Raw genomic sequence first — 26,540 nt, forward strand, 5'->3', positions numbered from 1 at the left:
GTTCTTATCACATAGACGCACACACATACACATAATAAAGAGGGTGGGAAAAGCTTCTGGAGGTAATGTATTTGTTTATGGTATGGATTGTGGTGATGGCTTCAAAGGTGTATACTTATCTGTAAACTCAGGGTGAAAGATTTGTGGCTTTTTGTCAATCATACCTCAATAAAATAGCTTACAAATGAGACAAATTGACATCATGAGCTTTTTGATGTGATGCACCAAGAAGGATATGATTATTGGGCCAACTAAACCAAATCCTATAACCACATAACTTGAATTAAATCATGAGGAACACTGCAAAAAACAACTGGCCTGTACTCTTCAAAACACCACTGCCAGAAAAGACACAGAGAGGCTGAAATGTTCCTACATATGGAAAGAGCACTCTGCAAGTTATAAAGGTCTTTTATAAATAACTGACAAAATTTGAATTTGGATTATACCTTAGATAGCATTATATGAATATTAAAATTAGCTGGGTTTTCAGTTATCCAGTGACTTACATGAATCAAAGTCTCCTCCAAGTGCTGTGGTCAGGAAGATCCCCTCTCCAGTCATCTGGGCAGACATTAGAGAGGGTGGGGAAGGTGATTTAGGAGGAAGGGTGTGACGGCAGGAGATACCAGATGTGAACTGGAGACAGGAGACTGTTTCAGGCTGCTGTGCAGACTACTGGGGAGTCTGCATCACTGACCCTGAACACTCTAAGCCCAAGAGACTGTCCAGAGGACCAAGAAAGCCAAAAATCTCTTTGTGATATAGAAACCTGCAGCAATAGTCTTTGAGATTGGTGCCAATCCGTGGGATTTCTAGTTCCATAAGAGAGCCAACTAGCATTTGACAATAATCCTAACAGTTACTAGATTTGTGGTGGCCAAACAAAACATTCACTGAGATCTCTTGCATGCTACTTTTGTTAACTACAAAACAGAGACAAGAGCATTCTTCTTTTGGGGCATTTTAGAGGCTGCAGAAAATTCTTAAAGAGATGGGAATACCAGACCACCTGACCTGCCTCCTGAGAAACCTGTATGCAGGTCAAGAAGCAACAGTTAGAACCAGACATGGAACAACAGACAGGTTCAAAACTGGAAAAGGAGCATGTCAAGGCTATATATTGTCACCCTGCTTATTTAACTTATATGCAGAGTGCATCATGAGAAATGCCGGGCTGGATGAATCACAAGCTGGAATCAAGACTGCAGGAGAAATATCAACAACCTCACACAGAGTGATACCACTCTAATGGCCGAAAGCAAAGAAGAGCTAAAGAGCATCTCAGTAAGAGTCAGAGAGGTCAGTGAAAAAGCTGGCTTAAAACTCAACATTCAGAAAGACAAGACCATGGCATCTGCTCCCATCACTTCATGGCGAAAAAAATGGAAACAGTGACAGACGTTATTTTCCTGGGCTCCAAAATCACTGCAGGCAGTGACTACAGCCATGAAACTAAAGACACTTGCTCCTTGGAAGAAAATCTATGACAAACCTAGACAGTGCATTCAAAAGCAGAGACATTACTTTACAGACAGAGAGCCATTTAGTCAGAGCTATAGTTTTTCCAGTAGTCATTTACGGATGTGAAGGCTGGACCACAAGAAAGGCTGAGCACCAAAGAACTGATACTTTTGAATCATGGTGCTGGAGAAGACTCTTGAGAATCCCTTGGACAGCAAGGAAATCAAAACAGCCAATCCTAAAGGAAATCAACCCTGAATATTCATTGGAAGGACTGATGCTGAAGCTGAAGCTCCAATTCTTTGGCTACCTGATAAGAAGAACCAACTCCCTGGAAAAGACCCTGATGCTGGCAAAGATTGAAGGCGGGAGGAGGAGGAGATGGCAGAGGATGAGATTGGATGGCATCACCAACTCAATGGACATGAGTTTGATTAAGCTTCAGGAGATAGTAAAGGACAGGGAAGCCTGGCGTGCTGCAGTCCAAGGGGTCGCCAAGAGTCAGACAAGACTTAGCCACTGAACAACAAGAGACGTGTCTGTGGTATTGTATTCTCACTGATAAATACTATTGACTAGTTTTGTTTAATTGAATAAGTATTTAGCAAGTTTCTGCTAGGTGTTTTAGCATGGTGTTAGGTGCTACCGGTCTTCTGAAAGATGTGTATGGGAGACTTTCTGTTTTTACAGAATATCACATATGATTTAGTTACAAGGCAAGACTTGACTGTTTGATATGTGAAGCACTTGAAAGCATAATACAACGAGGAATCAAATGAAATATCAAAGAGTTTGCTAAAAACAGTCATGGCTAAGGAGAAAGATAAAAATAATTCAGAGCAGTCTCAGAAAGAGCCAAAGATGGGGCAGGACTTAAGCCACGACCTGAAGACAGGCTTAGACCAGTGGAGAAGGAATCATTTCAGGGCAAGACATAGAGCAGTCCCATGGCTGATCCTAGGCGTGGTACATTTCAAGGCTTTAGGATTAGGGAGGATAAAAAAGAAGGGCAGTCTTCCAAGCTTCGGAGCCTGCTTACAAAGTGGGTGTCACAAACAGAAACGCGGATATTGAGGGTGAGGAGAGACGAAAGACGTTTTTTCACATCTGTATTTAAAGAAACAGCAGGGCATTTTGGTGGAAATACCCATTGGGTCACAGGAGATGTGGTAAAAGATAAGAACAAAGATACACATATTTGGCCCCTTTCAGGATGACGACAATGGAAATGAGAGAAAGAGTGAGATCTCTGAAAGCAGAAATTAAAAGAGAAAAATTAGAACACAAGAAAATGAATTTTGGCAAGAAGCTTAGTCAATAGGCAACCACTGGATAGCACAGGGAATGCTCTGTGGTGACCTGAAAGGGAAGGAAATCCAGAAAAGAGAGGATCCGTGCGTGCACGTGGCTGACTCACTTTGCTGTAGGACAGAAACTAAAACAGCACTGTAAAGCAACTGTACTCTATTTAAAGGGACTTGAAGGGGACACAAAGGAAGCATTGATGTGGCCTGAAAAACAGAAATATTATGTGATGCCTAAGAAGAAAGTGATGAAAAGGCCAAAAGATTCAGCCCGAGAGATCACTGGCTAGAAATCTGTCACTAGAGGGTGCTGGAGTTATTTAGGAAAGAAATCGCTGGCAGCCATAAAGATCATCTTGCTTCTTCTGATGTGGCTGCTAGAAAAGACAATGACTACATTTTCCTTAATGTAAGAACATCTTTGAAAGCTCTCAGTAAGTAGACATCTACTTACGTTTAACACGACGTTTTGAGTCAGAGAAGCTCTGAAACCCTAGCCATCGTGCAGTGAGGAAGAAAAACTGGCAGGAGGGCTGACAGACATCTGTTCTCACGGAATGACAAATGTGAAACCCTGGGATTAGGCTCCTTGAGACTATGCCAATAACATGCACATCTTTTGCACTGGAGAGAAAAGCCTGTATGTGTGATGAAATCATGAGAACGTTATATCAGTTTGGATGTGGTTCGGTTCAGTTAGCATGTTGTGCAGTGGGTTAATTTTAAGAGAAGAAACTCACTTAAATTTCTCCCCATGAATTGCATCCTCCTCAAAAGTATCAACCAGATGAACACCCTGATCACAAGCTCAAGATTTCACAAATGAAGGTCCAAGCACTGTGTCATCCTCCCGAAGCTTGGGCGAGAAGGGAAACTGGTGGGAGGCAAGGGAAACTGATGGGGAGCCTGAGGTTCCCATTATCTCTTGTGCCACGAGTAATAAATTCCTCTATCTCTGACCTAGGAGTTCTGTGTCCTTTGCTGTCATCTGTGAATCTGTGGCAGGCTGACTTGCTAGCCTGCAAGTAAGGTTGAATTTTTGGCTTCCCTGGTAGCTCAGTGGTAAAGAATCAACCTGCTAATGCAGGAGAAGCAGGTTTGATCCCTGGGTCAGGAAGATCCCGTCGAGAAGGAAATGGCAACACACTCCAATATTTTTGCCTGGGAAATCCCATGCACAGAGGAGCCTGGCAAGCTACAGTCCATGGTGTTGCAAAAGAGTCAGACACGACGTAGCGACTAAATAACAAAGGCGAAATTTCAGATCCTTCAGAGTGTCAAACGGTAGTGTAACACAGCGTCCTTATTGGGTCTGCTGTGTGGCATTCTGTGAATCTTTCCTGAAGGCCCACAGAAGAGCCTGCTTCAGTCCTTTTAATGACTTTACAAACACCAAACTCTCTGTTTTAATTTCTTTTTAGCTGAAATACTAGAGTGGTTGCTGTATTCTGCACTGGACCGTGAATGATAAACATTTCTTCACTATACCAAATCAGACTTTCATTTCAAATCATCAAAATGTCATCATTTAGGAAGGTTCTCCATAGAAATCTTCTCCATAGAGGATTCTCCAAATCTTATTTCATGATTTGGAACCAAAAATTTTAATTGTCTCACTATTGTCACAGAACTTGATCAAAATTCGCAGATTTTTTTTTTTAAGTTCCTTCTCTTGAACTCTGTTAATGGGAATGCAAACTGGTACAGCCACTGTGGAAAATAGTTTGGAGGTTTCTCAAACTAAAATTAGAACTACCATATGACCCAGAAGTTTCACTTCAGAGTGTATGTGTGTATATATATATATCCAGACAAAACTATAATTTGAAAAAAAGCACGTGTCCCTACGTTCAGAGCAGCATTATTTACAACTGCCGTGATATTGATGCAACGTAAGTGTCCATCAGGACGAACGGCTAAAGAAGACGTGGTATATACATACAATGGAAAACGACTCAGCCACAGAAAAGGTGAAAATTTGCCATCTGCAGCAACAGAGACAGACTTGAAGGAGATTATGCTACATGAAATAAGTCAGGCAAAGAAAGATAAATGTCGTATGATGTCACTTATACGTGGAACCTAAAAAATGCAACAAAATAGCAAGCATGACAAAGCGGCAGCAGACTCACTGATATAGACAGCAGACTCGTGGGTACCGGTGGGGAGAGGGAAGGAGAAGCGGCAAAACAGGCGGAGGATGAAAAGGCACAAACTATTGTGTATAAAACAAGCCACCAGGACATACTGTACAGCACGGGAATACAGCCAATATTTTATAATAGGCACAGATGGAGTATAACCGTTGAAAATTGTGGATCATTACGTTGTACACCTGTAATTTATATAATTGTACATCAATTTAAAAAAGGTCCCTTTTAAGGGATCAGAACACAGTCTTTCTGCTGGCTACAGAAGAACAATGCTTACTAGTGACTCACTGTGAACTTACAACCCACCCCTTACTCCCCTTGGGGAAAGATTTGATCCTTGGCCTTTACACCTTCTAGGGAGTGAGCTGAGATACCAAATAAAACAGCAGGTGGCCTACAAGGAGCTGATTTGAGATTTCACAGCCTTGACAGACAGTATTTTACAATACCTCAGCAGTGGTGAGAAAAATCTTATCCGTGATATGCCTCAGTCCACACGCCACGACACCGAGAGCAACTCCAGGGAACACGTAGGAATTGTTGCCTTGGCCAGGATAAAGAGTCTTTCCACTCGGAAGGGTAACGGGATCAAAAGGACTGCCGCTGGCAAAAATGGCGCGACCCTGCAAGACAGACACACAACTGTGAAAAGAGGCAGGGTGTCTTCAAACAGATGGATCCTAAGAGAATAGTGCAAGTCTTTAGTATTTAGAAAGAGGTCTAATTTTTCACTGACTCCCTAGTAAGTGTGAATGAGCAACCTCTCATGATGTTGGTGGTAAGTTCTGAAGTGGGTGCTTATTTCTTTTCTCTATCTTCCTCTCTGCTCCAAGGAGAAGCGTACAAAGTAGAGGAGACCCCAAGACCACCCCCTGTTGTTGGCGGTGGTCCAACACACAGGGCCATCAACCATCTCTAGCCTAGAGGCTTCCACTTATAGACTTCTGAAGACAAAGTGATGGGTTGGGGTTTGAGTCTTAGAAAGGCTGACCTTGTAGGTTAAGAGTTTAGGGGTCAACACGCTTCCATGTAATCATTGGGACAAATTTTATATATTGTAAAGAATTATCTGGAAGGTCCCATAGGAAAAAAAATTCATTAGCACAAGCGGGATTAGCAAATAAGAATAAATTATCAATAATTGTAAAAAACTGTCTTTATATTTTTTTCCCCTAGTCTTAATATTGGGTTGGCCAAAAAGTTCATATGGAAAAACTCAAACAAACTTTTTGACCAACCCAATATTTTCTCATGTTTTTGAGGAACCTCGTATTTACAAGTTTTAAGACAGCATGAACTCAGGGCCTGTCAGGGGCTAGATTCCAGACTGCCAGAGCGAGGGGGCATCTGTGTGATCTGGGAGGCGATACAGATGAAACTACTCAGTCCTTGAAAACAGGGATAGGAAACCCTTAACAAATAAGTATCACAGTCTAAGAAATGCCCTTGAAAAGCATAAACAGCACTAAATCTCCAGCGTGAACGTGAGGTCACTCAGTTGTGTCCACCTCTTTGCAACCCCATGGACTATAGCCCACTAGGCTCCTCCATCCATGGGATTTTCCAGACAAGAGTACTGGAGTGGGTTGCCATTTCCTTCTCCAAATCCCCAAAGTACAGTTTAAATGGGAATAGACTGAATTATAAATTTCATCCCTCTTACACCTAGAGTCTAAATCCATTATGATATTATATTAACTTGCTTAGATGGTAAAGCATCTGCCTACAATGCAGGAGATCTGGGTTCAATTCCTGGGTCGGGAAGATAGATCTCCTGGAGAAGGAAATGGCAGCCCACTCCAGTATTCTTGCCTGGAAAATCCCATGGATGGAGGAGCCTGGTGGACTACAGTGCATAGGGTTGCGAAGAGTCAGACATGACTGAGCGACATCACTTCACTTCACTTCACCTTTTCTGTAAAGTATAATACAAATCAACCTTATTTGGGGTATAAAAAGAGGAAAATAGATGAAGGAAAAAAAAGAAATTCTCATCCAGATGTTTATCAGACACTTGTTGTATGTTTCATAAAAGTAGGTTTTGTTTTCGGACAAGTCTGATACTGTCAGCTCTGACTAGGAGATAAAATGTTCCATTATAAGCAAATCTCTAACGTAACTGAATTATATTTACATACATAACTGATACATATCCTTGAAAATTATATTTGAGAAAGAGACCTGCAACGTTATATACACACTTGCTTATTGCTCTCCTGTCCTCCACTCTTTCTCCTGCTTATCACTCTACAATCACTGCATTTTATGGACATTGTGTGTGTACTCAGTCATGTCCAATTCTTTGTGATGCTATGGACTGTAGCCTACCAGGCTCCTCTGTCCATGGGATTCTCCAGGCAAGAACACTGGAGTGGGTTCCCATTTCCTTCTCCAGGGGATTTTCCCGACTCAGGGATCGAACCCACCTTTCCTGCATTGCACGTGGATTCTTTACTACTGAGCCACCTGGGAAGCCCATGGTATTAAATAAATAATGGCTAAATATTCTCATCGATATAGACTGTAAATATGGAGAAGGAAACCTCTCCATACCATTTTGGTATAATTATCATTTTTCAGCATTCAAGAATCTTTCTGTATTTTATATTTTGAACCTTTCCTAATAACTTTTCACCTGTGCCTGCAGCAGTAGAGACACCCAGCAATAGGTAGCCTATTTCTCGTTCTGTAATCCTCTGGCTGAACCAATGTTTTCAGCTTCAAAATGACTTTTAATTTTATGTATAGCAACAAAGAGCATTAGGCAAAATCATGAGTTTAGGTCATTCATATCAGACACATTCAAACTTAAAAACACAACTATATAAATTTGGCTAAATTTGTTTACATCTACTATCATTGAATCTATCAACTTTTGAGGCCTAATGAAATATGCCAAAACAAAATAAATACTTAAGCACTTATTTATTACATGCATATTATGTGTAATGCACCATGCTAAGATTTTGTCATTGGGTTTTTTTTTTTCCTTTAAGGATTTGAGGACAGATGGGATAAAAATTTAAATTATTTAGGGCACTGATGCCATCCCAAAGAGAAATAAACAATGGAGTAGCTCCTCTGCAAAATTTCATTAATTCTAGTAATAAGCATTTAAGGACACAATATTAAAGAAGTAAGACCATCCAGGTTTATTTGTGCATCAAGTTTAATTTATGCAGAGTGCTATAGCTCTGTCTTGTTTATCTTTTCTAGTTCATTTTATATTTATTTACAAATAAAAAGTATTAGATATGTGTGACTCAACCTCTATTTTGTCACAATGACATTTTCAAGTCTTTGAAGGGGAAAAGGAGCTCTTGGCAATATACTGGTCAAGTACATATTAATAAACACAGAGTATGAAAGTCACATGTTTTGGAAACAGTTATGTATTGAAGCTTTAAGGATGCCTATACTAACCTGGCTGGATGTCAAAATAACTGCCCAAATGCTCCACCCACAGCATCAAAATCCAAACCCAGGAGCAGGCAGCAAAGTAAAAATAAGGCTGTGGTATTATACTGTATGCTTCAGTGTTTAGGAATAGCTAGTTAAAAGTCATTTTAATAAGCATCTAGGATCAAGCATTTTCCTCTTTAACTTTTATGTTTAGATCTTAAGATACTTCCAAAGCACTTAAGGAAAAGTATCAATAAAACATTACAAAGTTTATTCTGTTTTATTGAAGAACAGGATTTATACGACACTCTAAAAAAGGATATGGTTCTTATTCCCAATCTGTTCACTTCTCCTTCACTCTTGGTTGTAAAATGTTTAAAGGTTAACCGGCAGGCACCTTAGATACCCTGGGCTTCCCTATAAACAATTTGACTATTAAAATGTCAGTTACGTGTTTTTTTTTTCCTTTACCTTCGTCAGTTTATAGCACTGCTCTGCAGTACATTCTGCTTTACTAGTTGGATTACTCAAGGCAAAAATAATAGGCCGTTCATTGAAGGCTGCCATGTCTTTGATAATTTGTTCTGAGAACGCACCACCAATCGCAGCAACTCCTAACACAGAAACAAGAATCCAGTTAACAGGACCATCATCGGCTATTTAATCCAATGCCCACCCCCCGCCGCCCCACCAAACAATGAGACACGTCAGGTCATTTTGTAATATACCCTAAGCAATATAGAATATTTGTATGAAAATGACAAAAAGAGATGTCCGTTAATGCCAATAGTCTTTAAGGTTATAGTATCTATGAAAAAAAAAAAAACAGTTTTAATATTCGGCTCATGAATAGATTTAATGACCAATCACTAGGAATTCAGATAATAAGCATTTTTATTGGAAAAGAGATGTATCTAATATATATTATCTCTCTGTACTAGAAGTTTATTTCAGTGTCTGAGGCTACCAAGTAATCATGTTTTCTAATCCAGTGCTAACACTTAAGTCAATCACCCCCTTCAATGACAGAACTGAAGTATGACTCTTTGAAAGAATTTGAACAGACAAATAAAGCAATTAGCATCATGAAGATTTTAGACAGTAAGATTCCTGATAGAACACATTTTATTAAAAAAAAAACAACAATGAAGGTTTACTACAGTTGCTGTCATGGAGTAAATACTTGTTTTTATTAAGGTTCTCATCCTTATTCTCAATATCGTCATCTGTTGTTGCACGGGAGCTTCTAGAAATGGAATGTACGACCAAGTAAGGGCTGGCATTATATACACACAAAATAAAGCATATAAAGCTTCAAAACTTTTGAGATTTTTTTTCCAAGCACAACAAATTCATCCACACTAAACATCTTTCTGTGCGCATGCAGTATGGAAACTACCATGTCGTCTGCTATGGGGAAGATATAAAGATGTGAAATTACAGTCCCTGTTTTCAGTCTTTCTTAACCTTGGCCCCATGAGCATTCTGGGCTGGACAACTCCTCGTTGGCGGCAGGGGTGCTTTACTGGGCGTTGGAGGAGGTGGAACAGAGTCCCTTGGTCTCCACCCAATGATGTTGGCAGCCCTGACCTTCTCTCTCCAGCTGTGACAACAAAAATGTCTCCAGACATTCCCAAATGTTTCTTAACAGGGCAAAATCGCCCCCATTTGAGAGCCACTGTCTGTTTGGAATAACTGGCCTGGCAAAGTGCTGGATGTGCCAGGTGTTTATTGACAGGTTGACAGAGTTAGCAGAGGGAACCACCCCCCTCAGCTGGCATCATCGGTAACATTAACAAGGCGGCACTGAATTTACAAATCTAGGCGTCTAGGGGGCACTGCTGCTTCAGGGAATAGGTACCTTTGTTTGTGGAATTCCAAAGACCAGAATTTCAAAAAGCTAAAGAATGTCTCAAAAATTATCAGCAAGAGGACTTCCCTGGTGGTACAGTGGACAGGAATCCCGCCTGCCAGTGCAGAGGTCACGGGTTCGATCCCTGGTCTGGGAGGAGCCCACATGCCATGCGGCAACTAAGCCCGTGGACCACCGCTACTGAAGGACCACGTGGCCTACAGCCTTCGCTCCACAAGTAAAGCTACCTCGGTGAGAATCCCACGCACGGCAACAGGAGTAGCAACCACTACCAGAAACAGCCCTCATGCAGCAACAAAGACCCAGTGCAGCCAAAAATAAGAGCAATCAATAAGTGATTTTTAAAAAATTAACTGTAAGGAAACAAATCAGGCCCACGTGGGGTAGGGACAGGGTTTACAGGAGAGGGAAGAAGCCAAAGCTCACCAATGAGGGCAGTTGGTTTTATATCTTGAACGATGGCTTCGAGGTTCTTCATTTCTTTATGTTCATGGGCAAATTCCTCTTTCTCTTGTGTTAAGGCAGCACGTCCCTAAGTAGAGCAAATAAGCAGAACTGATAAATCTGCTAAGTGTATGAGAGTCAAGGAAGTTTCAGAGTATTACACATATTAGCAGAATTTACACTTAATAGGTTTACGTAGTATGTCTTCCAGCTTTTCTTAAAGTCTCCTCTCCGATTATCAGAGAATTATTTCATTGACTCTTGTCACAAAGATTTATATTTCAGACAATGCTCCAGGCAATGAGGGTGTAACAGTGAACAAAATAAAGTCTTTCCCTATTTAACTATTATTTAATATTTAATTTTGCAAGAAACGCACGTTAACAAATGGCAATGCAAAATATCACTTAAATAAAGATAGTTTATTAGAAGATATGATTTGTGTTGACGAAGCTGTGTCTTAGAGTGCAGAACGGCCTTTAGTGGTTGCATAAATCCTTTACTGACCATTCACTAAGAATGGAACTTGATGCCATATTTATGTAATACTGTGATGTTCTGAATAAGCATTAGCTTCATGTGCCTTTTATTTTGTAATGTTTTGATCACAGTCGTACCCTGTATTATCTGCTGCTGCTGCTAAGTCACTTCAGCCGTGTCCGACTCTGTGTGACCCCATAGACGGCAGCCCACCAGGCTCCCCCGTTCCTGGGATTCTCCAGGCAAGAACACTGAAGTGGGTTGCCATTTCCTTCTCCAATGCATGAAAATGAAAAGTGAAAGGGAAGTCGCTCAGCTGTGTTTGACTCTTCGTGACCCCATGGACTGCAGCCCACCAGGCTCCTCTGTCCATGGGATTTTCCAGGCAAGAGTACTAGAGTTGGGGTGCCATCGCCTTCTCCACCATGTATTATCTAAGAAACATCTAATTATAATATCCCAGCCATAAAAAGGAACTTAGGGTGGGGGCAGGGAATGTTATCTAAAAATCTGCTTCTTTCATTTTTCCCCTGCTCTTTCAGTACTGTATCTTTCCACATGATTAGTAGATCTGAAGATGAGATTCTCATCTACACTTCTATGACCAGCGATAATATCTGCTCAATTAGAATTCTCTTCATTTATCTATCATTCATTTTCCTTACTTCAATGAAATAGTTAGTCACTCATCATGTCAAACTCTTTGTGACTCCATGGACTGTAGCCTACCAGGCTCCTCTGTCCCTGAAATTCTCCAGGCAAGAATACTGGAGTGGGTAGCCGTTCCCTTCTCCTGGGGATCTTCCCAACCCAGGGACTGAACCCTGGTCTCCTGCATTGTAGGCAGATTCTTTAGTCTGAGCCACCAGGGAAGCTTTCATCAAAGAATGAGTGATGAAATAGTTTTTTATTCACAGGAAGAAATAGTTAAATTAAGTGTGCTACTTATTAAAGCTTGACTTTTAAATTGTAAAAACAACAGGTGGCGCTAGTGGTAAAGAACCCATCTGCCAATGCAGGAGACCTAAGAGACACGGGTTCAATCCCTGGGGTGGGACTATCCCTCGGAAGAGGGCATGGCAATCCACGCCAGTATTCTTGCCTGGAGAATCCCATGCACATTGGAGCCTGGCAGGCTACAGTCCACAGGGTTGCACAGAGTCTGACACTACTGAAGTGACCTGGCACACACACACTTACTAAACTTGACTTTTAAATTATAATAATACTCTACCTATAAATTTTGAAGATTTTGACTACATAATAAATCAGTATCTAACTTTATATGGTTGGAGAAGGCAATGGCAACCCACTCCAGTACTCTTGCCTGGAAAATCCCATGGACAGAGGAGCCTGGAAGGCTGCAGTCCATGGGGTCGTGAAGAGTTGGACATGATTGAGTGACTTCACTTTCACTTTTCACTTTCACGCACTGGAGAAGGAAATGGCAACTCACTCCAGTGTTCTTGCCTGGAGAATCCCAGGGACGGGGGAGCCTGGTGGGCTGCCGTCTATGGGGTCGCACAGAGTCAGCCACGGCTAAAGTGACTTAGCAGCAGCAGCAGCAACTTTATATGGTACTTTATAGCTTATAAGTTATCTTCACATATTTCATTTGACCCCGTCAACAATTTGAAAAGTAGGGCAAATATAATTAGGTTTTTGCATGAAGAAACAGAGGCTCCAAGACAGTACGCAGCTTGCCTGAAGCAGGTGCTAAAACTCAGTCTTTCCAACAATACAACACTGTCCAGTTCTAGAGAAAACACTTTACAAATGATATATGTCAGACTGTATGCAAATTGTTACTCCTGGTTCAATATTCTTGCTTTAAAAGGCTATTATCAACCTACATAGGAAAAGAATCTGAGAAAGAATAGTTATGCGTATATGTATAACTGAATCACTTTGCTCTACACCAGAAACTAACACAACATCCTATTATGTTAGTTTAGCTAGTTAGTATAAATCAAGCTTCAGTCTGGTGCTTACTTCTTCAAAGGTTTAGAGATATGCTTTTCAGGATACCTATTGCCAGAACCTCTGTTAGGTTCTCTAACAAACAAAAAAAAAATCTCAGGATAACTATTCACCTACTCCAAAACAACCGTAGTCATCTCAACCTGGTGTTATGTAATCTTGAGGGCTGCTGATAATAAATGTATCTCTTAGAGAAGACTGAATGAACCTCAGGGCTTTGCCTCTTGGCCTTTTGGTTTCCACCTGACCAGGTTTAAGTATCAAGCAAATATATTCCAACAAAGGAATAACCAATGCGGAATATGGTCAGAGGAATTACCATATATCCTAGATCTTTCCTTCCATGTTATATTAGTGCATTCTAGTATCACCTTTTCTTCTTTAAGAACAGTAAAATATGATAATTAATCTTTTCATGTGATTTACTTTGGCATAGAAAGCAGAACCCCGACCAAAAGGATTGTGAGGAAAAGACATGTATAAGATGTTCAGGATTATTAACAGAATAGGAAGTACTAAAAATTGTTTTTAGAGGCGAATGTGTTCCTGATTTGTTTATTCTAAAAAATGCTTGCGCTCACAAAACAGTAAGATTCCACACAATCCATGGTAAAACACCATGGCCCGCAGAGAGAAACATAAGAACGAGGAGCCACAGAGAGGGCTTACTGAAGCTGAGTCAGGAAACAACCCACTCTTGACCATTTAGCTGCTGACAAACAACATCCCAGTGAGAACATATCCAAACTGCTTCTGGTATACAGCTTTAGATAAATTTGCATATGATCACATAAAAATGAACATCTATTCATTTTCATAAAGAAAGCTGAGTGCCGAAGAATTGACACTTTTGAACGTGGTGTTGGAGAAGACTTTTGAGAGTCTCTTGGACTGCAGGGAGATCAAACCAATCAATCTTAAGGGAAATCAATCCTGAGCATTCATTGGTAGGACTGATGCTGAAGCTCCAATACTTTGGCCACCTGATGTGAAGAGCCGACTCATTGGAAAAGCTCCTGAAGCTGGGAAAGATTGAAGGCAGGAGGAAAAGGGGACGACACAGGATGAGATGGTTGGATGGCATCACCGACTCAACGGACCTGAGTTTGAGCAAGCTCCAGGAAATGGTGAAGGACAGGGAAGCCTGGTGTGCTGCCGTCCATGGAGATGAAAAGAGCCAGACATGACTAAGCGACTGGACAGCAGCTCATTTTCATTACATTACCAAGCCAAGAGGCAGCCTTCTACATGAGGAAGTGAAAGCAGCATGAGAGTAAGAGTCTCAGAAATGATACGGGCAGCTGCAATAACTGCATTCAACCTCGTATAATATGAATGGTACCACTGCTACAAGTAAGCTATAAATAAAAGAAGAGGGTCTAGTCTGTTTATATTGAATGTGGACCTACAAATCCATAATATGGAATGAATTTAAAAGATGCTGAGTGAGAGACATAATCCCCATTTTTTAGTTCAGCAATTCAAAATATCTTCCTCAGCATACTGTCCCAGATTATCCCAAACAGCAAATTAAAAATGCTTTAAATGTATTTTACAACATTGTTCTCACAGCTATTAACTGTGGTCAAAATAAACTGATACAAATTGTGATAAATTTTTGGCTTAGGGACATGAATAAATATACTAGTAGCAGAGTCCACTCTAACAGCTAAGAGCAAATACATTTATGCTACTTCCAAAAGCTTCAATAATATAAAAAAAATAAAGAAAACCTCCCCAGAAAATGCCATCTACAAATGCTGGAGATAGAACATGGGACTCGGGCTCCCTCCTTAGGCCCTTCCATTCACTCATGACCTTGGGCAAGACCTTTGGTACTTCCATGGATGCTGGTTTCCCCATCTAGAAAATGGTTTGGTTTGGTGATGATGACAGTGTAATGAAAACGAACCTGATCTGGGCTTTACAAAGCCAACTGAGTGCCAGACACACCTGAGGAAAATTAGATTCCTGAGGCCTGCTGCCAGATATTTTAATTCAAGTCCAGGATGAGGCCCTGGCATCTGTATTTTTTTTTTTTTTTCAAACTTCTCAGATGATTTGAGTGATTAGCCAGTTTTGAGCATCACTGCACTAAAGGGTTTATCAGATGTTTACCAGAAGCATTTTTTTAAAAGATAATACATGATCTGTTTTCAAAAAAGTAGAAAATGATGAGTTCTAATGAAAGAACGCTATAAAACAATTTTACATTATTTTCTAGCACAGATTTCTAGTACTGCTCTCTGGATATTTCATGAGATACCATGAAAAGTATTTAATACGGCTTAAACCCCCTAAGTTTCCTGGAATGAGAAACAAATCATGACGAAGACTGATAAACATTATAGGAAAAGATGTATGCTTATGCTCTTATCATGAACATCTTACTTTATTAATCATCGCAACAGCACTGGCAGCTCCGGGCCACTAAAGCCAGAACTTGGCCAGAAGACATCTGTCTAGCAGGAAACATAAATTACCTACAGCCTCACCCCAAAGACGTAATTCTTAGTGGGGACTTAGGAATGCAGAGGGAACACTGAAAGAAGGCCAGGAATCATGCATACCAGCATCACCAAAGGGCTCGACTTGCCAAGAACAGAAAAATCAAAAGACAAAAATACAGGTCTCCCAAGTATTTTCTATACAATTTTCAAAGCTGATGTGCTGATCTGGTTTAGATTAAAAAATTGTTGGAATGGGACCTTCTCTGGATCTGTAATATTCAGGCAAATGTCTTTACCTTTGGACTTCTGTTTTTCTGTACCAATGGCTCACTTTTCTCTTTTCAAAATGCAATTTGGAATACACCTTCTTTATGGCAAATACTTCAGCTGGAGGTAGATATAGATTTTTTTTCTGTTCAGTCTCCCTTTTCAGGAACCCTTGCTGAAATGCTTTTTGCCTGCATTTGCCAATTTTTCTCTCAAGTACCCTGGGTGTTCACTGGAAGGACTGATGCTGAAGCTGAAACTCCAATACTTTGGCCACCGCATGCAAACAGTTGACTCATTGGAAGACTCTGGTGCTGGGAGGGATTGGGGGCAGGAGGAGAAGGGGACGACAGAGGATGAGATGGCTGGATGGCATCACCGACTCGACGGACATGAGTTTGGGTGAACTCCGGGAGATGGTGATGGACAGGGAGGCCTGGTGTGCTGTGATTCATGGTCGCAAAGAGTCGGACACGACTGAGCAACTGACCTGAACCTCAAATTCTATGGTGTTTCTTTTTTTTTAGGAGTCTCTACTTATACCAAATGTACTATGAATATCTAGGAATTTCCTTCAGATATTAGTATCTCTTTGGTCTCCGCCCACCCGCCTTGTTTTGTGCTGATTCTTAGTATAGAAGATACAACCAGACTGAAGAACTATCTTTTTCAAAAGCACCTATGTGCTGGTGGGGCCTGGGGGAGGAAGGCAGCAAACACTGTCCAGATTTTGAGTTAGCATTTCATTTCCCAGGAGGTATAAAAAGTTAATTGCACACTGCCACTGATAAATATGTATTCCTTCCTATGCCAGGTACTAGAACTCTTGAATCCATGCCTGCTTAGACAACCTGCCCCATTTTACTGGCCTGACACCGTTGTCATTAGTTTTTCAGAGCTGAATCTGGCCCCCTCTTTATCTGAAGACAGAACCTTCCTAGCACACTATCAGTAATATCCCAGTTGCAGTGTAAGTGTGTGCATTTGCTAAAGAGCTCAGAGCTGGGTTTCATCATCTCAGAACAGATTAAAAGAAGATGAATGACGTGACAAAAGCATTCCATGTTAGAGCATAAAACAGGGGTGCAGGGTGACCATAAGGGAAGATACTAAGTGGGTAACTCCATCAATACTTAATGGAGTAATTTAAAAATATTTAATTGTGCACTGTTGAAAATCAATAATTGTTAAAAATCCATAATTTTCTGAATGTCTGCAAGACTCATGCATATAATCTTCTCCCTCTGCTCTGTTTAATACATACATATACACTGGTCATACTCTAGAACACATGGAGAAGAGGGAGGGAGAAAAGCAAGCCGGATCCTTTCCACCAAGCTTCAACGTTTCTTAGGAGTTAGATTTTTTTAAACCACAATGTATGAAAATATGAACCATCATTCAAGGTGGTGAAAGATAGGGCTAAAATTCCGAGAAGATCACAAGGAAAAGGAAAACTTTTCTAAACAGCATGGAGTTTCAAGCTCTAGACCTAAAAATTAGACTCTCAGGGAGGAAATAACTATATTGTCAAAACTACCCTCATAGCATATAAAATACTTTTATTCACTACCTCTTCCTTATGGGAACCAAACATTGAACTAAAAGAAATAACTATAAAGAAAAAATTGTTTTAAAAATTGAAAATAGAGTTATGTAAACTAGAGCAAAAGAAAATAAAAACAAAATAGTATAGTCCTATTCTGAGTTAGATGAAGCTTATCCTTCATGGTATCTATTAACACTCCACTTTTTATTTTTGAGATTTCTGCCTTAGCTCTACTTTGGTTCATTAGTGAAAGTCAAATGTATTTATTTAAGGGAGAAATTAAGTCTGGATTGGTTTGTTTTGAGATTTCTTGTCCTCCCTTAAAAGGTTTTGTGATTTCTTGTCCTCCCTAAAAAATGGTCCAAATTATCACTGTGAAATACAAATCCTAGTCATGCTGGCAATGCTCCTCCTTTATCCTTTCTTTACTGTATTTATTCTCTATCTAATTTTATTTTGGAATGATTTATTTTAAAGAAAATATTGGTTTGTTAATATTAAAATATACTAATATTAGCTGGGTAAATAGATATGTCAACTGTTTCTTGCTATAAGATACGAAAACTATCTGAATATTATCAGTGACCAAATAATTCATTTCAATCAACCTTACTGATATTGATGAATTATTTAAAATGCTGATATTATTGAACATATACGGATGTGAAATAAAAGACAGAAAATACCATAGATGTCATGCTGAAAATGAAAGCAGAAAACATGTTAGAATAATATTATCTAGTCTGATGATGATAAACTCCATAAATGCACTAACTTCACAGTGATACTTTTTAGTTCTTGGTTTTATGTCTTTAAAAACTGAAGGAGTTTGACTTATACAAATTTTTATTTAACACATTAAGATGATATTTATATGTTATAAATAATTGCATTGTAAGTTAATGAAATTAATGAAATGATTATAACTGGCTCTCAAGAGAGGTTGTAAAAATGCTAAGGATAAAGGATAACAAGCACAGAAAGATCATATAAAATTGAGAGCTAGATTATACTAATTCAGTAATTATTCTAAGATTTACTAGTTTTGCCACAAAAATCAACATAGTAATTTTGACTGTTTAAGAACATGAAAGAAAAAACAATGGTGAATTGAAGCCTCATATGCTTCTCATATTAAATAGTGCAAAACTATTAAACATGTAACAGTCTTTTTAAACATAACTTTATTTACCTTGGCAAGGAGAATATACGCAGTTCTTTACTTTGGCAAGTAAAACCCATGAAATAAGAGTGACGAATTAGGTCTAGGCAACAATTTCACAGTTATTCCAAATACTAGTCAGGCTATAATCCGTTATTCTTAGTATTGTAATCCATGCCATTTGGAGCCTCAGTTCAGTAAGTCTACGTTAAAATTACTTGAGATGCTAGAATGTATGTATTTTTAGGAAGATCTCTCCTTAAAATGTCATTAGAAATCACAATCGTTGGCTTTCACCTTTTTGATTCTTGAATGTATTGCACCCCGAAGCACAGCACAGCATGTATAGCTTTCCCCACGGCTCCCACTATATATATGTGGATTATCCCCAAATCTCCATCTCTGGGAGTCCAAATCCTTTTTCTGAGCATCCGTCTTGTCTCTTCAACTGCCAAGGGGACATCTCTATCTGAGGTCTCCAAGGACACCTTTACCTTGTTAAGTCCAAAACCGATCTCATTATCTTTCCCTTAAATGGGCCTGTTCTTTACTCCTTTTAAACAAACAAACAAACAAACAGCAATGGCCACATCACTTACACAGACACCCAAGGCGTCCTGCTAGACTCCTTCCTCTGCTCTGACCCTCCCTCCGTATTTAACTGGTTACGAAGTATGCCAGTCCTATTTCCTGCGTACCTACCGAATCAAACGTCTTTCACTCACTGCTTTATTCCAGGCCCCAACTACCTTTGATCTGTATTAATGCAACGGATTTGTACCTAACTTCCTTTCCTCAGCCTCATCTCGTTTCAGCCCATCCTCCATGATGCCATCAGCGACAAGAGCCTGAAAACTGCTCAAGTGCAGGATTTAGAAGAGCCTTCATCACCTGTCACTCTATTCCTTTCAGTCTTAACCCTAAGTATTTTTCTCAAAATAATTTCTTTTGCAAACGCTCTTATTCTGTCCAGAAGGCACTCAGTCATTAGTTCATTTATTAATAATATACTCGTTGCCAATTCTCAACACTAGCAGGGCTCTGAAGATAGCAGAGAGGTGGAAGACATGATTCGTAACTTCAACCAGGATCTCAGAGTGAGTTTGCCATTCAACCTCCCTTGTTTCAGCTTTGCATGTAAGAAGCTGAAGGTGTCCATGGAGACTCTAGATCAACTCCTAACTCTTCTTTTCAAACTTAGCTGGAGAGACACCTTGCTTTGGAACCATCCTCAGCCTCCCCGTGATTCTCTTTGGTGTGGCGGGAGCACCATCTCCTGTCCACCCCTGGCACCAAGCACATATTTCTATAACACTGTCACGTGGAGTTGTAACTCTTGGCTTGTTCGAGTTTTTCCCATGAGGCTGGGAGCCTCCTGAGATTAAGGGCCTTACCGTGTCCCCACAATAAGCACAAAGCCCGAGCCACAGATGACTTCACTCAGCAAACGTTCTTATTTCGTGACAGGATATGTCATATGGCCACAGTGTACAGTTTGTTACAATTATGCTGATTTTTTTAAAGCAATAGCAATTTTTAAGCCAAGAAATGTAAAGCTATTTCCTGTATACTATAAACAATTACACTGTCATTTATTGTTAATAAAATGACTATCATTTGGTCCTCAGGAGATGTTGTAAAGGTATTTTCAGTCTTATTTCACAGCTTTATAGATACTGATTTGCTACAAAAAGTTATGAACCATATTTTTGTTTCATTTAAAACAAAATTTCTCTTAAATCTTTCTAAAAATGAACATTTTTCTAGCTTTAAAGAAAAATAAGTACTCAGGAGAATTTGGAATATGTAGAAAAGCGCTAAAATCAGTTTTAAAGTAATATGTATTTGATCCATTTCTTTCTATGATTTTTATATGCAACTCAAATTTTAAAGCAAAATATCATGTAATATGTCATATAATATGACATTTTCCTATTTTCACCTAATATTAAATAATGAATCCTTTAATGCTATTTATAGTTCTTTTAAAATAACTTTGGTGGGGGTGGTTTAGTTGCTCAGTCATGTCCGACTCTTGCAACCCCCATGGACTGTCCACCAGGCTCCTCTGTCCATGGATTTTCCTGGCAAGAATACTGGAGTGGGTTGCTGTTTCCTTCTCCAGGGGATCTTCCCGACCTAGGAATTGAACCCGGGTCTCCTGAATTGCAGGAAGATTCTTTACCAACTAAGCCATGAAAATAACTTTAAGCCTGTATATTACACCTATGTGGCTACTACCCAATTCATGTTACAGTATCCTTTATTTAGGTAAGTGTAACCTATCACTGTGGACTTCCATGATGGCTCAGAAGGTAAAGAATCTGCCTGCAATGCAGAAGACCTGGGTTTAATCCCTGAGTCAGGAAGATCCCCTGGAGATGGGAATGGCAACCCACTCCAGTATTCTTTCCTGGAGAATCCCATGGACAGAGGAGCCTGGCAGCTACAGTCCTTGGGGTTGCAACGAGTTGGACACGACTGAGCAACTGAACGACAATCTATCACTATCTTAATTAATGATGTTTAATGAAACATCTCATAATTATAAACAATGCTAAGACAACACCCTTATGCATACACTGACACATTTGTATCTCTATGGTCAAGATTCATAGAATGGAAACCGCTGGATCAGAAGCATACATTTTTAAAGATTCTGGATACACATAAAACAGCTTTCCAGAAAGTTTGCACATATTCACGTTTCTATATTCAGTGCCTGGAGACACTGCTTATCACCGTTTTTCTTTTTTTTAATTCACCTTCATGTGGAAGCGGGATTTACAAGTATTTTCTCTAGCAGTTTAAGGAAGAGTGAGTGATGTGCACAGATGACAGGTGCAGTATAACACCTTGTAACTGTGTCATTAGTTACTGTAACTGTAACCTACATAACTGTATTCTTACTTGGGTTCTCACAATAACCCTATGAAGCGGGTGCCAGTGTCTCTATTAAGGCTGGGAGACAACCTCAAGGACAATAACACTGAACCATACGCGTGCTCAGTCATGTTCGACGCTTCGCGATCCCACAGACTATAGCCTACCAGGCTCCTCTGACCATGGGATTTCCCAGGCAAGAATATGGAGCAGGTTGCCATTTCCTACTCCAGGGGATCTTCCTGACCCAGAGACTGCACCCATGTTTCCTGCATGGGCACTGAGCTACCTTGGAATCCAGCGCATTTATTAAAGCCCTTCTCAGGAATTACCATCCAAACTCTCCAAGACTCTGGCTGAGAGAAAGTGGCATGTAAAACAGTAGTTATTTCATTTCTTTCCCTCCCTTTTTTTCCCCAGTTAGTGTGTAATCTGACAGACAGCCCTTAGTGCAAGGAGCTGGACCTAAGTGTTCCACCTGTATCAGCCTCCAACTGCCTCACTTGGAAATGAAGCTACTTCACGTGGACAGACCATGGAGCTGTCGGAAGTCTCCTCACATCACAGATGGACACAAAAGCTGAGCCACAGTTGTCTCCTTTACTCAGCAGAATATCCACATTACTGTGTAACATGGTCATTTGTGTGTGATTGTTGTTGTTCAGTCACTCAGCCACGTCCGACTCTCTGCAACCCCATGGACTGCAGCAAGCCAGGCTGCCCTAACCACTCTTTTAACGCAGTGTTGGGGATGGGGTAGATGGAAACAGTCGTCGTCTTAGAGATGGGAATCCAGAATGGCATACTGATTAAAATACTGTACCTGGTTAACAATGACAAACTCGTACCTTAACTATTAACCCTTTCGAGTCAACCAGCCATATCTTCTGTGTGGCTGGCTCCTTTGGTAAACCTTCCTTCTCCATGGCCATGACAATCAGGTGTGCGATCCCTAAGGCAGCCTGAAAAACAAAAACGCGTCAAGTGGTTCTACAGAATCCCTTATCAAGAGTTACAGTTTACCTCATTTTGTCACTGTTAATAGGCAAGTACAAAATGGTACTGTCTACCAATCCAAAGAGCTATACTCATTCAAAGCTCCTTTAAACTCCAATTTAAAGAAGTTTACTATAGTTAAGTACTGCATGTAACAACTCACAGAAATAAAAAAGAACCCAGATCTTAATGAGCAAAGTATTTTTGTCACATTTCAGTTCAGTTCAGTCGCTCAGTAGTGTCCATCTCTTTGTGACCCCATGGGCTGCAGCACGCCAGGCCTCCCTGTCCTTCACCAACTCCTGGAGTTTACTATGCTAAATGACAATTATTTACTCTTATTACAACAGAATCACTATTATGTGGCTTGATATTTAGCCACAGATAAACCAGTGATATCCTTGGTTTTCCGTATCTTTAATTCTGTTCATAAAATTAAGATTTCCTCTGATAAGAAAATACTGAATTTAAAATAATGAATGAACTGCTCACCCTGGCTTATTGGACTGTATTACTTATTGTTCTGCTAATTGAATTTGAAGAATGAAGCTGGGTGATTTGGATGGGAACTTCACCAATTAGGCAATAAAACAGAACACAAGATGTGTGTTCTCAAGCATTTATTTACTCTTTTAATGTGGACAAAGAAAGTACTGTGAGACTTCTTATAAGATTAAAGGAATCAACTCCTTTTGGTATATGATAAATTTGGTAAGGATCTGTGAAATTTCCAAAACCTTTTCAGGGACAAAGAAGGGCCAGTTTTGGATCATCCAACCATGAATGCCTCTTTCCTGCTGAGTATCAAGAACTAGCCTGTGGCATTCAACAAAAACCCTTCGGAAATGTAAAGAAGTTTACTAAAATTAAGTACAGCATGTAAAAATTCACGAAAATTAAAAAAAAACCCAAAAACCTCAAACCTTAATGAGCTGTAATTTAACCTTGGCTTTCATTTTGATGTGAAAATAAATTTGAGATTTACACTCTGAATACATTCACGTTTATAACTTGGCATGCAAATTTTAGCTTCACATATTTTGCTTTAAGAACAAGTAAAATCAAACCCAACATAGTATACATAGTTTCTACCAATGGAATACATTTATTCATAGTCATATTAAATTATAAAATCTAAGGCTTTTTAAATGGATATAGCATTATTTTGCATTGCTGCCATCTCCTTCCAACAATTTAAAATGTTTTACTTCTTTCACATGTGAATTGTTATACTGCATGATGAATCTCAGATTGAAAATATTTCCTCTTAAAAATCCTGTATATAGTTATATATGTGCATACTGAATTGTGAGTCAAATTAGGAAAATTTTGGTATGTGACACTGGAGGATACTAAAAGCTAGCACTGGCTATAATAGCTTAAAGGTTTCTACACATAATTAATCATACACTGGAAACACTTTTTGTTCATGCATGGCACCTTAAATATGCCTAACAAAACCCCATGGAAACATCTGACAATTTTACAAACTGATAGCTGCAAAAAATACCTCTATGCCTCTGAAGTCTCCTGTGAAAAATTAATAAGCCTCAAAACTTACAGAACCTTTCAATAAAACCTGTAATTTCAATAAACTAAAAATTTCATGAACTACTTCAGACTTTAAATTCATGAGTTACTAGAATGAATGCTATATTCACTAGTTTAGGAGAACATAAGCACTCCATAAGGCAGGTACCTCTCCAGCTCCTTGGAATAGAAATGTTTGATCAGACAGCTTGTTCTTGGTTATTCGAAGGGCTGCAAGGATGCCGGCAACTGCAACAGATGCTGTTCCTGCAACAAGTAAGAGACAGCCTGAGTGATCCTCACACAGGCACTGCAGTGCCCTGAATCCCAAGCCTCAAATCGATATTCACTTCTTGAAATCATCACACAACAGGTTAACTGACTCAGAAAGGGAACCTGCAGTTGTCTGAACCCATGCTTGCATCTGATGTGAAATCCTCAAGCTACTGACATCAGTCTTTTAAGACAGCAACTTACTACAGTTGAAAACTTTCCAAAAAAGGTTCTATGACTGAATTTGGTGATGTGATGACTAAGAACCTGGGGTCTGAAACGCTGCAGAGGATGTTGAAAAAAGGGAACCCCCTCTACACTGTTGGTAGGAAAGTTAAGTTGGCATTGCCACTGTAGAAAACAGAAAACTAAAAAACAGAATTACCATATGATCCAGCGAGCCCACTCCTGGGCATATATCCAGACAAAACTATAATTCAAAAAGATACATACACCTCTATGCTTCTAGCATCACTACTGACAACAGCCAAAACATGGAAGCAACCTAAATGTTCATCAACAAATAAATCGATACAGAAGATATGGTGTGTGTGTGTGCCCACGTGCACATGTGTGTGCACACGTGTATGTAAAAGAACAAGACAACGCCATCTGCAGCAACATGGATGCAGCCAGAGATCATCATACTAAGTGAAGTAAGTCAGAAAGAGAAAGACAAACACCACATGACATCACTCCCATGTGGAATCTAAAACATGACGCAAACGAACCTATCAATGAAACAGCAACAGACGCACAGACACAGAGAGCAGCCTGGCAAACAGTCAGGGCAGGGGTGGAGCAGGAGGTTAGGGTTAGCAGATGCCATCTTTCTGTACAGAAGGGGAAAACAAGGTCCCACTGCACAGCCCAGAGAACTAAATTCAGTATCCTATGATAAGCTATAATGAAAAAGAAATTTAAAAAGAGAATATGTATACGTCAATATACATAGAACTGAATCACCTTGCTGTACAGCAGCAGGTAACACAATGCTGTGAATCAACTATACTTCAACTTAAAAATAATTAATAATTAATTACATTAATTAATTAAAAAGAACACGGGGTTTGGATTCTCCGGTAGATTTCCAGCTCAACCTGTTTACTAGGTGAATGAATTTAGAAAAATCACTGTGTCCATCAGTTTCCTTAGCTATAAAATCATTCAATGTATGAGATAAAAAACACTGGATGCCATTAGAAAATTTATATGTTTTGATTTTCAACTGGAAAAACTAACACTTAATAGCAATGAAAATCTGAGGTCAGCACAGTCTTTGATCAGCCTATTTATGATAAATCATTGGTGAATCTCAAAGATACTAGACAAAATTAACACAAAGTTTATTTAGGATAAAAACTGACCTTTCCTCATCATGCCTCATGGTAGTAGAAACTTCACCAGCTCTAATTTTATTACTTTGCCATTTAAACTTTCACAGATCACAGAGTGTTTCTTTTGCTTTGAACATAATTACGTGGCGCAGTTTCTTTATGGTTCACATCTGAAATAAAACTCTGCAGTTTCCTGCAGTACTTCCCAGCTGTGTCTACAATTTGCTCCTCTAAAGTAACACCCTACCTATGATTCCTAGATCACTCAGAAGGGTAGTGAAGCCCAGTGAAACTTTAAACTCCCTCACTGGGTTAAGAACACCAACAACGAGAATCAGACTGGAACAGATTTGATGAATGACACAATGAGGCAGTGTCATGCATGCCAGCTCCCAAAGAGGCACTCAGCATTTCACCACCAGCAGATGCGTTCTTTTCAATCTTTTGGTTGTTTCTTTCTTACAGAATTTGGTAGTTACAAATAAGATCACTATAAGTGATAGTTACTGAAGACCTGTGTGTCTTTTGCATGTTTTTTATTTAGGAACAAAGAAATTAAAGGCTTGCAATTCTGCGCTACCATGCAACAAATTATGAATTGGGAAAGTCACACATTACATAAAAGCCACTCTTCAATATATTATTTAGAAAGAAAGCCTGAGTAAAAGGAATACTGATCTATGTGGGACAGACACCATGGCAGGATTAAGAATGATCTTTGTCTCACACATCAAGGCAGATCTGGGGCTTCCCTGGCGGGCCAGTGGCCCCAGCGGTCAGGGCTCTGTGCTTCCACTGCAGGGGTGCGTGTCCTATCCCTGATGGGCAACTAGGATCCCAGATGCCACGTGGCACAAATTGTCTTTTTATTTTATAAAAGATTCACTAGAGCTGTTAAACAGGTGAAAAGAGAATTTTAACAAAAGAGGTGTAACTCTCCAGTCACTAGATGAACACTTACTCACAAACAGCATTTCATGCTGTCTCTACATT

General features: G+C 39.7%; 1 protein-coding gene across 1 annotated transcript in view; it reads right to left on the minus strand.

The window, feature by feature from the left end:
• Positions 1 to 26,540, minus strand: part of ME1 (malic enzyme 1) — a 182,494-nt gene that overhangs the window by 7,187 nt on the left and 148,767 nt on the right. The window contains exons 8-12 of the mRNA XM_052645595.1: positions 24,107 to 24,204; positions 22,260 to 22,373; positions 10,623 to 10,728; positions 8,795 to 8,937; positions 5,371 to 5,544 (exon numbers count right to left, since the gene is read on the minus strand). Coding sequence (XP_052501555.1) covers positions 5,371 to 5,544; positions 8,795 to 8,937; positions 10,623 to 10,728; positions 22,260 to 22,373; positions 24,107 to 24,204 — 635 coding nt within the window. The remainder of the gene's footprint in view (positions 1 to 5,370; positions 5,545 to 8,794; positions 8,938 to 10,622; positions 10,729 to 22,259; positions 22,374 to 24,106; positions 24,205 to 26,540) is intronic.

Source organism: Budorcas taxicolor, chromosome 9, assembly GCF_023091745.1.
Source record: "Budorcas taxicolor isolate Tak-1 chromosome 9, Takin1.1, whole genome shotgun sequence".
In the NCBI taxonomy this organism is placed as follows: domain Eukaryota; kingdom Metazoa; phylum Chordata; class Mammalia; order Artiodactyla; family Bovidae; genus Budorcas; species Budorcas taxicolor.